At 34.7% G+C, this 15,205-nt stretch overlaps 1 protein-coding gene across 1 annotated transcript in view; it reads right to left on the reverse strand.

Annotated features, from left to right (window-relative positions):
- Positions 1–11,944, reverse strand: part of LOC107602460 (peptidyl-prolyl cis-trans isomerase H-like) — a 38,784-nt gene extending 26,840 nt beyond the window's left edge. Inside the window, exon 1 of the mRNA XM_016294961.1 lies at positions 11,740–11,944. Within this exon, the coding sequence (XP_016150447.1) occupies positions 11,740–11,805 (66 nt within the window). The 5' untranslated portion in view covers positions 11,806–11,944. The remainder of the gene's footprint in view (positions 1–11,739) is intronic.
- Positions 11,945–15,205: the final 3,261 nt, after the last annotated feature.

Consider the following 15,205-nt stretch of genomic DNA (forward strand, 5'->3'; position numbering starts at 1 on the left):
AAAACCCTTATGTATATATATATATAAATATATATATATATATATATATATATATATATATATATATATATATATATATATTATGCATTTATAATCATATATATATAAATATAAAAGAAGCGACAAGATAAAACTAATCATTGTGACAATATTATTCCACATATGATATTGGTTGAGCTCAACTTGTACTGAACCCAGAACATTCCTTTAATGTATTAATACGTTACAGTGGTTATACATTAATTTTGTTTGATAAGAATTACAAAAACACTTTCAAAAGCCAAATAGGGCTGGCTCCATACCACTTTTTTAGAACCGATCCCGATCCAATACCAGAAATTCTGAGTATCGGCCGATACCGATACCAGTTTTTTTTTTTTTTTTTTTTTAATCAGTGTAGCATTTCTATATCTCAATGTGTTGACCTGATCATCACTCTTTTGTGTGCTAAACACAATCTACCAAATATAGACAACTTCATTGTAAAGAAAAACAACAAATTACTAAATATATAATCATAATTTATTACAAAAATACTACTATAAACTAGGTTAGTAGGGCTAAATCTGGTAAAATATTAAACATTGCTCTTTGCATTGTTGTAAAATACATTCATGAAAAACAAGTAATATATTTATATATTAATTAATATACTATAAAATTAAAAGACATTTCTTTTAAATGTATAGCACTGTAATGAGGCAGCAACATGATAGATAAGACAACAAGAAAGGCTATTAATAATGTTTCATTGCGCAAAAGTATTATAATATGAAAGGCTCCACTCCAGTACAGAGAGGCACAAAGCTCTTATGTGCATCCCGTGAGCAGAATGATGTGCTTGAAGCAACAGTCACAGCAGCGCTCCGCATAGAAATGTTCAAAGCACAAAGGGAAGAGATATTGATGCGTAGTGTATTATATCTGTGCGATATTGAGTCTCTTCTTTTAACCGTTTTAAATTTCAGTTACTGTGCACGTGAAGAACAATTCATAGTGCTCTCTACTTCAGTGTAGTGATCTCTAACAGACACCCGGTAGAAAGTAACATGCTTTAGAAACAGCACTAAACTCCAGCAAGATAAAGTATTTTTATGCAAAACCATTGATCTTTATTTACAGATCAAGTATAACAATAAGAACATTGTATCATCTTAGAGAGAGTTTCATCATCTTGACTGTCATAACCGAACGCAACACGGAGGATGACAGACAGCCGCAGCGGAGAGAAGAGTTTACGTGAACTTGTATTTAACTTAAATATTCATCTGTAACTCACATTAAAGGGGTCATATGATGCGATTTCAAGTTTTCCTTTCTCTTTGGAGTGTTACAAGTTCTTGGTGCATAAAGAAGATCTGTAAAGTTGCAAAGACTAAAGTCTCAAATCCAAAGAGATATTCTTTATAAAAGTTCAGAGTCAGCCACGCCTAGCTAAAACGACTCGTTCTAGCACGCCCCCACATATCTACCTCATGTCACCACCCTCTCTCCCGAGCCGGCCGCGATCACAAACACGGCCAGGCACACCGCCAGCCAAGCCAGAAACCAGTGAGTGTTCATATAAAAAAAAAAATTCAATAAAAGAAAACCTTAAAACAACTATCAAAAAAGACAAAGACAAGGAATAGTGACAACACGTGAAGCACTGGGTCTGCAGCAGAGCCGCGCCACGGAAACTCTGTGAGAATGAGTAATTCGAATAAGAGTGAACGAGTATATATTGAAAACAAAACATTTGTTTGCATTTAAGCAACAAGATTTTTTTGGGGGAAAATTATCTTAATTCTGTGTGTGTGTGTGTGTGTGTGTGTATATATTATACACACACACACAGAATTAAGCTAATTTATATGGGTCAATGACGTGACGCCTACATTTTCTGTCCGATTGCATTCTTTCAGTTAAAAATTGGTTTAAATGCATAAAAAAGAGATATATATATATATAGATAGATAGATAGATACTGTAGATAGATAGATCTTTGAAATTACCCTAAATTTATTCAAATTAATTTTATGCACTATTTGGATGCATAAAAAAGATGCCATATATATGAAGGGCCTCTCCCATGTATGAACTCACTTTAACTTTTCAAAAAACATTAGTTATTTGTAATTTTTCTGTTATTCAAAGTGTCAAATATCATGTGGTGCGACTGTCCGGCCATAACTTTCTTTTAGTAAACGTCTTTGAAATTACCATAAATGTATTCAAATTAATTTTCTGCACTATTTGGCATGATTTCCAAAGTGTTTTGTAATCCTGTATAAAATTGCAAAGCAATTGTATTTATATTTCCATCATAATATACAAACAAACTTTGTCCGATGATTTCCATTTTATGAAATATAATGTGGTGCAATATATAAACACTAATATATATATATACACTAATATATATATACATATACATATATATATATATATATATATACACTAATATATATATATACACATATACATTCCTTTCTCAAATCACAAAAAAAACAAAAGTATGTTATTCTATATATATATATATATATATATATATATATATATATATATATATATATATATATACACTAATATATATATATATACACATATACATTCCTTTCTCAAATCACAAAAAAAACAAAAGTATGTTATTCCCTAGATTTCAACTAGCTTTAGTTTTGTAAGCAGGGGAATCTTAACATTTTTACAGCAGAATGCTGCCATAGAGGATTTAAATTCCAGGTTCCTATTTGGTCCCATATCAGAGATAATCAACTTGAGTGAGGGATAGTTATAAAAGAAATTGCACTCTTTTACACATACTTGAAGAGAAGTCTCAAACATTACGAATGTAATGGGCGGCGGATTACTTTTCTATTTTTAAAGACAAACTTTCTCATCGCCAAATAGTACAAAATAAATACAGAAGTTTTGAGCTGCAACTGTTTATACTTGAACTAAATAGTCCACTATTGATTGCCTTGTTATATTGCCCTCCTAAATACAATGCAGACTTCTTAAATGAGATTTCAGATTTTTTGGGGTGAAATTGTTCCAAAGTATGATAAATTATAAATTTTTGGTGATTTTAATATACATGCGTGTTGCACAACAGACCCTTTAGCTAAAGAGTTTATTACATTAATACATACTTTTGATTTAGATCATCATGTAAATGTTCCTACCCATCAGGGTGGTCATACTCTTGATCTTGTGTTATCATATGGAATTTCTCTTTATGATCTGGAGATAGTGGACAATGGGTTTTCTGATCATAAATGTGTTATGTTTTCTATTCCTATATCATCAAACTCTTTGCAACTCAAAAAGCAAGTCCGTAAATCACGATTAATTAACTCTGCTACTAATATAGTTTTTTCATTCGCTTTCTGCGATACTATGCACGCTATGGATGCAACCCAGTGTGAATTAAGTGCAGAGGAGCTTTTGTCTGAGTTCAGTTCTACATGTGTGAATGTTTTAAATGCAGTGGCTCCTGTAAAGACCTAAAGACTTAAAATCTAAACCAAGAGTTGACCCATGGATTGATGACAACATACGCTCCCTGAGGCAGTCTTGCAGAAGAGCAGGGCGTAGATGGAAGAAAGATAAGCTTCAGGTCTCTTTTGAAATATTAAGGGATTCATTGTTAAAATATCAAAAGGCTTTAAGAAGCAGCAAGATTCAGTTATTTTACAAAACTTATTACTAAAAATTACCATAGACCAAGAACTCTTTTTAATGCTGTTATTAATCCATGTGTTTATGAGTATCCTGCTGTATCAAAGACCCTGTGTGATGATTTTCTAAATTTTTTTGTGAATAAGATCAGTGACATTAGATTGGGGATATCTTGTCCCTCTTTTGATCCTTCTATCTTTACAGCTAAGGCGGAGTTTTTAAGCAATTTGAACCTATTTTTCTCTCCCATCTTCAAGAAATAATGGGTCAATTAAAACTGTCAGGCTCCTCTATGGATGCCATCCCTCCATTTCTTTTAAAACAAGTTTTCGATGCAGTGGGGCCTTATCTTTTAAACATAATAAATCGATGTCTGGAAACATACACGGTACCAGAAGCTTTAAAACATGCTATAGTTCGCACTTTGTTAAGGAAACCAAACTTAGACTTAAATATTTTGGCTAATTTTAGACTGGTTTCTAACTTGCCTTTTATTTCAAAGATCTTAGAGAAGACAGTGCTGCATCAACTGCAGAGTTTTCTAGATAAAAATAAGGTATTCAAGCTTTTTCAATTAGGTTTTAAAAAATATAATTCAACAGAGACTGCACTCCTGAAGGTTCTAAACGATGTGTTAATAGCTGTCAATTCTGGGGATTGTACCGTACTTGTGCTGCTAGATCTGAGTGCGGCTTTTGATACAGTAGATCATGCTATACTTCTTGCTCGCTTGGAGCATTGTGTTGGTATCAAAGGAGCTGCCCTTGAATGGTTTAGATCTTGTCTTTCAAATAGGAAGTTCAGTGTAAATATTGGGGAATATTCAACGGAGGCTGCTGTTCTTTCTTGTGGTGTCCCACAGGGATCCATTTTAGCTCCCATTCTTTTCACGCTATATATGCTCCCATTAGGGTCTATCTTCAGGAAATATGGGCTGTCGTTCCACTGCTATGCGGACGACACTCAAGTATATTTACCCTTAAAACCTAATACTGATGGGCTGGAAACACTTAGGGCCTGCCTATCTGACATGAAAGCTTGGTTATCTTTAAATTTCCTCAATTTTAATGAGAATAAAACTGAAATCATAGTTTTTGCTTCATCTGATTCTCCTAGTCAAATAACCCTAGGTAATTCAACACTTTCGGCAAAGCCTTGGGTAAAGAACTTGGGTTTTGTGTTCGATGATGGTTTAAAATTTGACAAGCAAATAAACTCAGTGGTCAAATCCTGCTTTTTCCAGCTTCGTCTTTTAGCTAAAGTAAAACCTATATTATCTTTTAATAACTTTGAAAAAATTAATTTTTAACATCGGGGCTAGACTATTGTAATTCACTGTACTACGGGATTAGCCAATCAGCTTTATCCCGGTTACAGATGGTACAAAATGCGGCGGCAAGACTTCTGACATGTACTAAAAAACGGGACCACATTACTCCAGTGATACACACTTTGCACTGGCTGCCTGTACGATACCGTGTTGATTTTAAAATTCTTCTTTTAGTATTTAAATCTTCATTGTTAAAATATCAAAAGGCTTTAAGAGCAGCAAGATCTAGTTATTTTACGAAACTTATTACTAAAAATTACCATAGACCAAGAACTCTTTTTACTGTTTTTAATGCGGTTATTAATCCATGTGTTTATGAGTATCCTGCTGTATCAAAGACCCTGTGTGATGATTTTCTAAATTTTTTTGTGAATAAGATCAGTGACATTAGATTGGGGATATCTTGTCCCTCTTTTGATCCTTCTATCTTTACAGCTAAGGCGGAGTTTTTAAGCAATTTGAACCTATTTTTCTCTCCCATCTTCAAGAAATAATGGGTCAATTAAAACTGTCAGGCTCCTCTATGGATGCCATCCCTCCATTTCTTTTAAAACAAGTTTTCGATGCAGTGGGGCCTTATCTTTTAAACATAATAAATCGATGTCTGGAAACATACACGGTACCAGAAGCTTTAAAACATGCTATAGTTCGCACTTTGTTAAGGAAACCAAACTTAGACTTAAATATTTTGGCTAATTTTAGACTGGTTTCTAACTTGCCTTTTATTTCAAAGATTTTAGAGAAGACAGTGTTGCAACAACTGCAGAGTTTTCTAGATAAAAATAAGGTATTCAAGCTTTTTCAATCAGACTTTAAAAAATATCATTCAACAGAGACTGCACTCCTGAAGGTTCTAAACGATGTGTTAATAACTGCCGATTCTGGGGATTGTACCGTACTTGTGCTGCTAGATCTGAGTGCGGCTTTTGATACGGTAGATCATGCTATCCCTTCTTGCTCGCTTGGAGCATTGTGTTGGTATCAAAGGAGCTGCCCTTGAATGGTTTAGATCTTGTCTTTCAAATAGGAAGTTCAGTGTAAATATTGGGGAATATTCAACGGAGGCTGCTGTTCTTTCTTGTGGTGTCCCACAGGGATCCATTTTAGCTCCCATTCTTTTCACGCTATATATGCTCCCATTAGGGTCTATCTTCAGGAAATATGGGCTGTCGTTCCACTGCTATGCGGACGACACTCAAGTATATTTACCCTTAAAACCTAATACTGATGGGCTGGAAACACTTAGGGCCTGCCTATCTGACATGAAAGCTTGGTTATCTTTAAATTTCCTCAATTTTAATGAGAATAAAACTGAAATCATAGTTTTTGCTTCATCTGATTCTCCTAGTCAAATAACCCTAGGTAATTCAACACTTTCGGCAAAGCCTTGGGTAAAGAACTTGGGTTTTGTGTTCGATGATGGTTTAAAATTTGACAAGCAAATAAACTCTGTGGTCAAATCCTGCTTTTTCCAGCTTCGTCTTTTAGCTAAAGTAAAACCTATATTATCTTTTAATAACTTTGAAAAAATTAATTTTTAACATCGGGGCTAGACTATTGTAATTCACTGTACTACGGGATTAGCCAATCAGCTTTATCCCGGTTACAGATGGTACAAAATGTGGCGGCAAGACTTCTGACATGTACTAAAATCCGAGACAACATTACTTCAGTGCTACACACTTTGCACTGGCTGCCTGTACGATACCGTGTTGATTTTAAAATTCTTCTTTTAGTATTTAAATCTTTAAATGGTCTGGCCCCTCCTTACCTTTCGGATTTACTGACAGAACATCGTCCAGTTGTGTCTCTCCGGTCGTCTAATCAGAGATTGCTACGTATTCTGAAATCAAAGCTGAAAAGTAGGGGTGACCGGGCCTTTTCAGTAGCTGCTCCCAGATTGTGGAATGCACTACCCTCCAATATTAGATTTGCTCCAACCATATCTGTTTTTAAATATAGGTTAAAAACATACCTTTTTGAACTGGCATATGGTCAGTAATGAAATGTATTGCACTGTGTGTTTTTGCTTTTATGATTTTCATAATTATATATTGATTTATTTATTTTTTTACGGTCTCTTGTATTGGTGTAAAGCACACTGGTCAACTGTTGTTGTGTTTAGTTGTGCTATAGAAATAAAATTGACATTGACATTGACATTTATTTAAAAATTCATTTCAATCCCTAAAAAATATTTTAATTAAGAATCCATTGGTCATCCTTATAAGCTATTTATCTATCTATCTATCTATCTATCTATCTATCTATCTATCTATCTATCTATCTATCTATCTATCTATCTTCTTGCAATTCTGAGTTTATGTCTCACGATTCTTTTTATATCTCACAATTTATAATGTGCAATTTATGTATTTATTTATTTGTTTAATTAATTGCAATCCCTATCATTTATTCATTTAAAAATTAATTGAAATTCCTATACTGTGATATTTTTATTAAGAATGAATTGGTCATCCTTACAAACTATTTATTAATTTAAAATTATCTCGCAATTTTGAGTTTGTCTCACCGTTCTGTTTATATCTCACAATATATAATGTGCAATTTATGTATTTATATATTTATTTATATTTATATTAAAGGGTTAGTTCACCCAAAAATTAAAATTAGGCTGTGTTTTACTCACCCTCAAGTCATCCTAGGTGTATATGACTTTCTTCTTTCAGACGAATCCAGTCGGGGTTACTTTTTATTTAACTTCTTTTGGACTGATGCATGCAACACCCGCTGAGTGGCATTAAACAGCTTGAAAATCAAAAGGCAGTAAATATGTCTTGTTCTGTTCGAAATCGGACAGCAGGAGATCTCTTGGTGCTGAAAAGCTTGGGAAAACTATTTTCGAATGGATTACAGCAAAGCTCTGGCTACTTCCCAAAGTGGCAGGGAGCTTTAGAGACCAAAACACTCAATCTTTGAGGCAGGCTGAGATCCACATGGTTGTCACACCAACAAAGAACAAACAGCTAATGAATACCATCAAGACAATGTGGTTGCCATCGATGCAAACGCTCCTGAAAACCACTCACACCTAAATGGCAAGTATCCACACCATGGACACAGACAGCAGCATGGAGTCAGCAAAATTTAAAAAAATTAAAATACACTGCGCCTAGAAATCTTCAGAAACCATACTGAGAAGAAAACTAGCTTTTTCCTCAGGATGGTTAGTCAAGCTGACGCCCGTTACCAAATATAGGAACAGAATGACTAATTTCACTCGTAAGTCAAAAACCAGTCTGTGGCACATCAACAAAAGATGACTCACCTCTATTGATGAACTGGGAGGGACGAGTTTATCTGTAATGGGGAGGAGAAAAACGAAAGACAAACAAATCAGATATACATTATCATACTCAATGTTTTAAAATCATATATCTCAAAATATTCATAATATTTCATATATGTTACAATTTTATGTTTATCAACGAGCATGGCAATAGGATATAATTTAGAACTAGATTTTTCCATTTCTGGGTAGTTGCTAATGTGTCATGTATTGTTAGGTGATTGCTAAGGTGTTCTGGGCGGTTGTTAGTGTGCTGCTGTTGGGATCGTTGAAATGAATTTCTTCTGGATGGCTGCTATAGAGTGCAACAGTACTTTTTCAGCGGCCTTGGTTCCAGAAGTATTTTTCCTATTTATTTTCCCCACAGGAATTTAAAAAAAAGGAGTTGTTCAAGAGTTATAAACCATAAACCAAACCAGCCAGCTATGAGGTGCATCAAAACATTACAAACTTTGATTTTAAGCAAAAATATGTTTAAAAATCAGAAGAATAGACAAAGGTACAAGACTGTGTTTAACGGCTTTAATGCAGGAAAGAACTACAAAATGTATTGTGAACTGTATAAAACTACTGATGTTGATTATGTATTTAGAAGTAATATATTTAGTTTATTGCAAAATATGCATATATACACAAATTTTTAAGTAGTTTGAGAGTGTAGGGACTAGGGAGACCGACTGTTACATCATTTGCAGTGATTCATAGATTCATATTTGTTAATTTTGATTCTATGATTATGATTTCTTTGCAAAAGCATGGGTAATATAGTTTTTCACCAGAAATTATACTATTAAACATGATTATAAAAAATAAGTTGAATATAAAAATAAAAAATGTATATAAAACAATAGGTTGAAAAAATGCAGGCTGATGGCTTCAACAGAAGCATATACAACCTCACAGATCACAGTGGGTCTGTCTATTAGTGCTGTCAAAAGTCGTTTTCTGACATTTTAAAATGTTTTAAAAAGTGCTCGGTGAAGAGCGTGAAGCGATGATCATTGTAGCCAATGATCTTTAGCTCGCGTTTCGGGACAGTTGACAGAATTGTCAATTGCCTAATCGGTCAATGTTGCATAATCACAAAAAAAAAAATTTTCACGTCTTTTTAAGCTATTCAGTAGGCTACTCGCGCTCTCTAGAGGCGCTTTTCTGTGCTCAGAACTGTTTCTGTCACATCCAAAGCACGCGCTGCTAGTACCAAATTGAGAAAGTACTGTCGGTTTTGTTTTAAAGGAATAGTTCACCCAAAAATGAAAATTTGATGTTTATCTGCTTGCCCCCAGGGCATCCAAGATGTAGGTGACTTTGTTTCTTCAGTAGAACACAAACTGAGATTTTTAACTCCAGCTGTTGCAGTCTATCAGTCGTATAATGCATGGCAATGGTAACAAAATGTGTTAATAGCTGCAGATTCTGTTAATAGCTGCGGGATTGTACGATTGTACCGTACTTGTGCTGCTAGATCTGAGTGCGGCTTTTGATACGGTAGATCATGCTATCCCTTCTTGGAGCATTGTAGCATTGTGTTGGTATCAAAGGAGCTGCCCTTGAATGGTTTAGATCTTGTCTTTCAAATAGGAAGTTCAGTGTAAATATTGGGGAATATTCAACGGAGGCTGCTGTTCTTTCTTGTGGTGTCCCACAGGGATCCATTTTAGCTCCCATTCTTTTCACGCTATATATGCTCCCATTAGGGTCTATCTTCAGGAAATATGGGCTGTCGTTCCACTGCTATGCGGACGACACTCAAGTATATTTACCCTTAAAACCTAATACTGATGGGCTGGAAACACTTAGGGCCTGCCTATCTGACATGAAAGCTTGGTTATCTTTAAATTTCCTCAATTTTAATGAGAATAAAACTGAAATCATAGTTTTTGCTTCATCTGATTCTCCTAGTCAAATAACCCTAGGTAATTCAACACTTCCGGCAAAGCCTTGGGTAAAGAACTTGGGTTTTGTGTTCGATGATGGTTTAAAATTTGACAAGCAAATAAACTCTGTGGTCAAATCCTGCTTTTTCCAGCTTCGTCTTTTAGCTAAAGTAAAACCTATATTATCTTTTAATAACTTTGAAAAAATTAATTTTTAACATCGGGGCTAGACTATTGTAATTCACTGTACTACGGGATTAGCCAATCAGCTTTATCCCGGTTACAGATGGTACAAAATGTGGCGGCAAGACTTCTGACATGTACTAAAATCCGAGACAACATTACTTCAGTGCTACACACTTTGCACTGGCTGCCTGTACGATACCGTGTTGATTTTAAAATTCTTCTTTTAGTATTTAAATCTTTAAATGGTCTGGCCCCTCCTTACCTTTCGGATTTACTGACAGAACATCGTCCAGTTGTGTCTCTCCGGTCGTCTAACCAGAGATTGCTACGTATTCTGAAATCAAAGCTGAAAAGTAGGGGTGACCGGGCCTTTTCAGTAGCTGCTCCCAGATTGTGGAATGCACTACCCTCCAATATTAGATTTGCTCCAACCATATCTGTTTTTAAATATAGGTTAAAAACATACCTTTTTGAACTGGCATATGGTCAGTAATGAAATGTATTGCACTGTGTGTTTTTGCTTTTATGATTTTCATAATTATATATTGATTTTTTTATTTTTTTACGGTCTCTTGTATTGGTGTAAAGCACACTGGTCAACTGTTGTTGTGTTTAGTTGTGCTATAGAAATAAAATTGACATTGACATTACATAGACAGCCCTACAAACATTACAGCTAAGACCTGAATGATTCCCATTATGAACTGAACCTCAATGTGCAACCCTGAGTAATCTTGATTATTACATTTGGACCTAACTTCTAAGGAACAATAATGTGCTAAAATGTTATATATTATTTACATGTACATTTAAAGTGCCCTAGAGATCAGATTTTGTGACAAGCAGCTCTGACATACAGCTGAGATACTGAGGTTTCATTAACATCCACATAACCCCAAACATTTGTGTGGGTCATGACACCATAATAAGTCAAGGTTAGTAAAATAAAAACAATCAAGACAACAACAACAACAAAAACAACAACAAATTAAACACTTTTAAGCAACACAATTAATGTCTGGGCCACTTGAGATGGAATGACGCTCGAAAAGCAGTAGAGCTGGGATTAAACCGGTTGATATGGTTCACACTTGCGGTCTCTTTAGGCATTTTTGGGAATCAAACACAGCCACCTTGACAGCTGACAAGGCAAACTGTTTCCTTCAGGAGGTACGTCTAAATTTCACAGACTTTCACAATAAGAAGCGCTTCTGAAGTGGCATTTCGATGTCTTTAAGTTACACAGACTGTTTAATTTAAGCTATTTAAGTCGTCAGCAAGTTTTTGGAGAAAAATCGATGAATAAAAAGGCTCTGTGTGATTTAGCGTCCGTTAGCCGATCTGCTAATGAAAACAACACTGCGATTTAAACTTACTTGTCCTCCAACGGTGACATCGAAAAACACTATCGGGTTATTGGGGTTTGAAGGCTGAACGTTCATGCTTGTTTTCAGGCTTATATCACTCCAGACGGCGGAAATATGAGCTATTAATGTGTCCCAGTTCTCACACCACGAGTTTCTCAGGAACTATTCAAATGTGTTCCCCCGTGACGTCACTACGGTAACCCGCAGGAGCGCTTTCTACGGATGCAGCCGAGGGACACTCGCGAGAATTGCATTTAATTTGAATAAAGGTCAAAAACCAGAAATGAGTGCGGTACACTGTTGCTGCCATCTCCTGGTCTGCTTCCACAATTAGTTCTTCTTCCACATGCTTTTAGAAACTTCAGTCAGATTTAAGCCTTCAGAAACGTACCTGGGTTAACGGTTTACTATTTTCAGCCTATTATGAATTACTCAGTGTCTTCAAAAAATTGGAAAGGTACAACTGTTTGTTGTTTAGTCAGACTGTGTTTGTAAATAATTATACATTTCAGTTATCTTTAATGACACATGCTTCTTTTCTCCAGCTCTAGATAAAAACTGAAAACCGAAAGTCCTCATTATGTTTTTGCCATAGCTGTGGCTTTAGTGTATGAACACAGCATTACCACAGCAAGGTTTGCTAGGGCCAAGTCACATTTATATCTGGCGCAATCTGTACTGCGTTTTATATCATTTTATATAATTAAATGTACACTATTTACTGTCAGCTGGCCAAATCAGTGTTTTGAAAGTTTATTACCTTTTCAACTAGTTTTTCATACAAAATGCTGTTTCATAATTACCGTTTACATATTGGTGGAGAGCCAGTAGTTAGATTATATTTTAAATACAGATGTTCTTTAGGAGAATCATTTATGAATATCATGTTTTGTATCATATCATTATCATTTATGTTATGATATTGTAACATATGTTATCATTTATGGTATATGACATTATGATATATAATATCATTTTCCCTTTAGATAATATTTCATATATTAAAAAAAATACATTCTTCTCAAATCAGTGTTAATGGGCTGTCACAAGGTTGTCTTACTCAATAAACAAGATGAACCAATAAACAAAACTTAATTGTTATAGTAATCCATTACTCAGAGTGCATTGAATATGTTTCTTGTATATTCCTGAGACCCAGCTATGGAGTTTTTGCCTCTGTAGTGGACTTTTACACACATATTGCATAAAGCAAAATGGTATATCAAATCATTGTGTTATATATTTTATAACATAGTTGAGAGCCATCCTTAAACAAAGTTAGGTATAAAAAAATCCTGAAACCTAAAAATTGATTGGTGATTTAAAAAAAATTCCCATTGTTTTTGCCTTTTCATGTCTACTCTTGCCTTTTTTTTTTTTAGAAAAACTGAGTCCTGGTGTCCTCTACAGAGCACATAGCATAACATATGAATAAAACATAATTTTTCAAAAATGTTATTTTACCATTTTTTTCTTATGCTCTAAACAATGTAATGACATGAAAAAATACTAAATTCACAAAGCTTTTTATTTCTGGTTCTCAGGAGGTTAAACACATCCTTTATTGAGAATAACACATATATTACACTGTAAATCTAGTCAACGCTCGGCTCCTTCAGTGGGGACCCTGGAGTAACAGGGCTTTTGGGTTTTCCAGAAGCCTCACTGCGAATAGCAGAAAAACATGCAGAGATTTAGGTTATCATGAAAAGGCATTTAAACCCCATTCACCAACAAATTACCATTGAAATTTAGAAATAATATGTCGCATTACATTATTCAAATCTGGCAGAGTTTGTTAATATTTTATCAGGTTTAAACCCAGGCTTATATGTGCGTGTATTATTAATTCTACGGTGTTAAAATTAGATGTTCAAATGCATGCATGTGTTATTTTGCCAATTGTCTCATAAGGCACCATATAACATTATCATGATAGCACAGAATTGGTCAAGAAATTCTGTTCCAGAACATTCAGTTTTCAACACACAAACTTGTAAATAACATTGGAATTATCAAAGCAATTGGGCAATTAAGCAAGATATTCATAAAATAAACCAAGAAACCACTGTCAAGAAACATAACAAATAATATTTGTTATATAATTTTAATAGCAGATGCTATTTTACCAAAGCTAAATATAGAAAGGGCAAATGACACTGTATTTGCTCAAAGTAGGCATTCACACCCAGCTAGCGACGGGGTCTTAGCTGCCTATCTTGGTACTTTCGACTGAACTGACTTGTGTAGAGAAGTGTCTGCTAAAAACCAATTAAATGCACAATACACAACATTTTAACATAAAATATGTATTAAGCAAAGCCAGCCCACCTTTCAGCAGTTAGGGCCTTCTGTGAAGACATGACTACACTTGGTGGACCGGACTCTCTGCGTCCATCTCTCTGACAATAGTAGTTATTTGCAAATCTATGGCTCGGTCCAACAGGAAGTTTAGGTGGTGGCTGAGTCCTACCATCAATTACATAAATAAAATAAATATCAACCATGGATTAATGATTGCATTTATTGTCATCATAACAGGGTTTTGAAAATAAGGTTATTATATTGAATATAAATATAGAAGTATATTTGAACTATATTGTACACTTTAACTTTCCTCAAAGTAAAAGGTCAGTCTTTTATTTCTAGACAGCAAAAGACAAAAAATTAATTTGTTTTACTGTAGAACCATTAAAATGGTGCCTTGTAAAAATATTTAAATTATTAACTAAATAAATCTGTCAACTACCCATATATAAAAATTCATATATATTAATATAATAAAACACATCAGTATAACGTTGGTTCCAGTTAGATAATTTCACTGCAAGGCTGGCGCTCTCTCTGGCAGCGGCAGGTCGCAGTGCTTCTTCCGGTGGCCTCGGGTCGGGTGCCACGGGTTTCCTCCGGCAGCTGCCACGGTCTTTCTCGTCATTTCTGCTGTTTGCTCGGTAAAAACTACACTGTTCTCAGTGGCGTGCGGTGGTGTTTTTAAAAAAGAAAAAATATGATGCAAAGTTCCCACAATTGTATTATTATTATTATTATTATTATAAAACAAGTAATATAATACAAATTTAATTATAAATTCAAGGCATTAATGTTTGCCTACAAAACCACCACTGGCTCTGCACCCATTTACCTAAATGCATTACTTCGGTGTTATGTGGCCTCTAGAAGCTTGTGTTCTGCAAGTGAACGACGCATTATTGTGCCATCTCAAAGAGGCACAAAATCACATTCACGGACTTTTTCATTAACTGTTCCCTCCTGGTGGAATGACCTGCGCAACTCAATCCGAGCAGCTGAGTCCTTAGCCATCTTCAAGAAACGACTAAAAACTGTTCCACCTTTATTTGACCCTCTAACTCTAGCACTTTCTATTCTATTTTAATTCTGCTTTATCTATATTTATCTTCTTTTTTAAATAAAATGATATAATATTTTTTCTATTCTATCTACTTGTTTTTCTTTG

The sequence above is a fragment of the Sinocyclocheilus grahami genome, unplaced genomic scaffold (genome assembly GCF_001515645.1).
Source record: "Sinocyclocheilus grahami isolate Dianchi unplaced genomic scaffold, SAMN03320097.WGS_v1.1 scaffold327.1, whole genome shotgun sequence".
Lineage (NCBI taxonomy): Eukaryota > Metazoa > Chordata > Actinopteri > Cypriniformes > Cyprinidae > Sinocyclocheilus > Sinocyclocheilus grahami.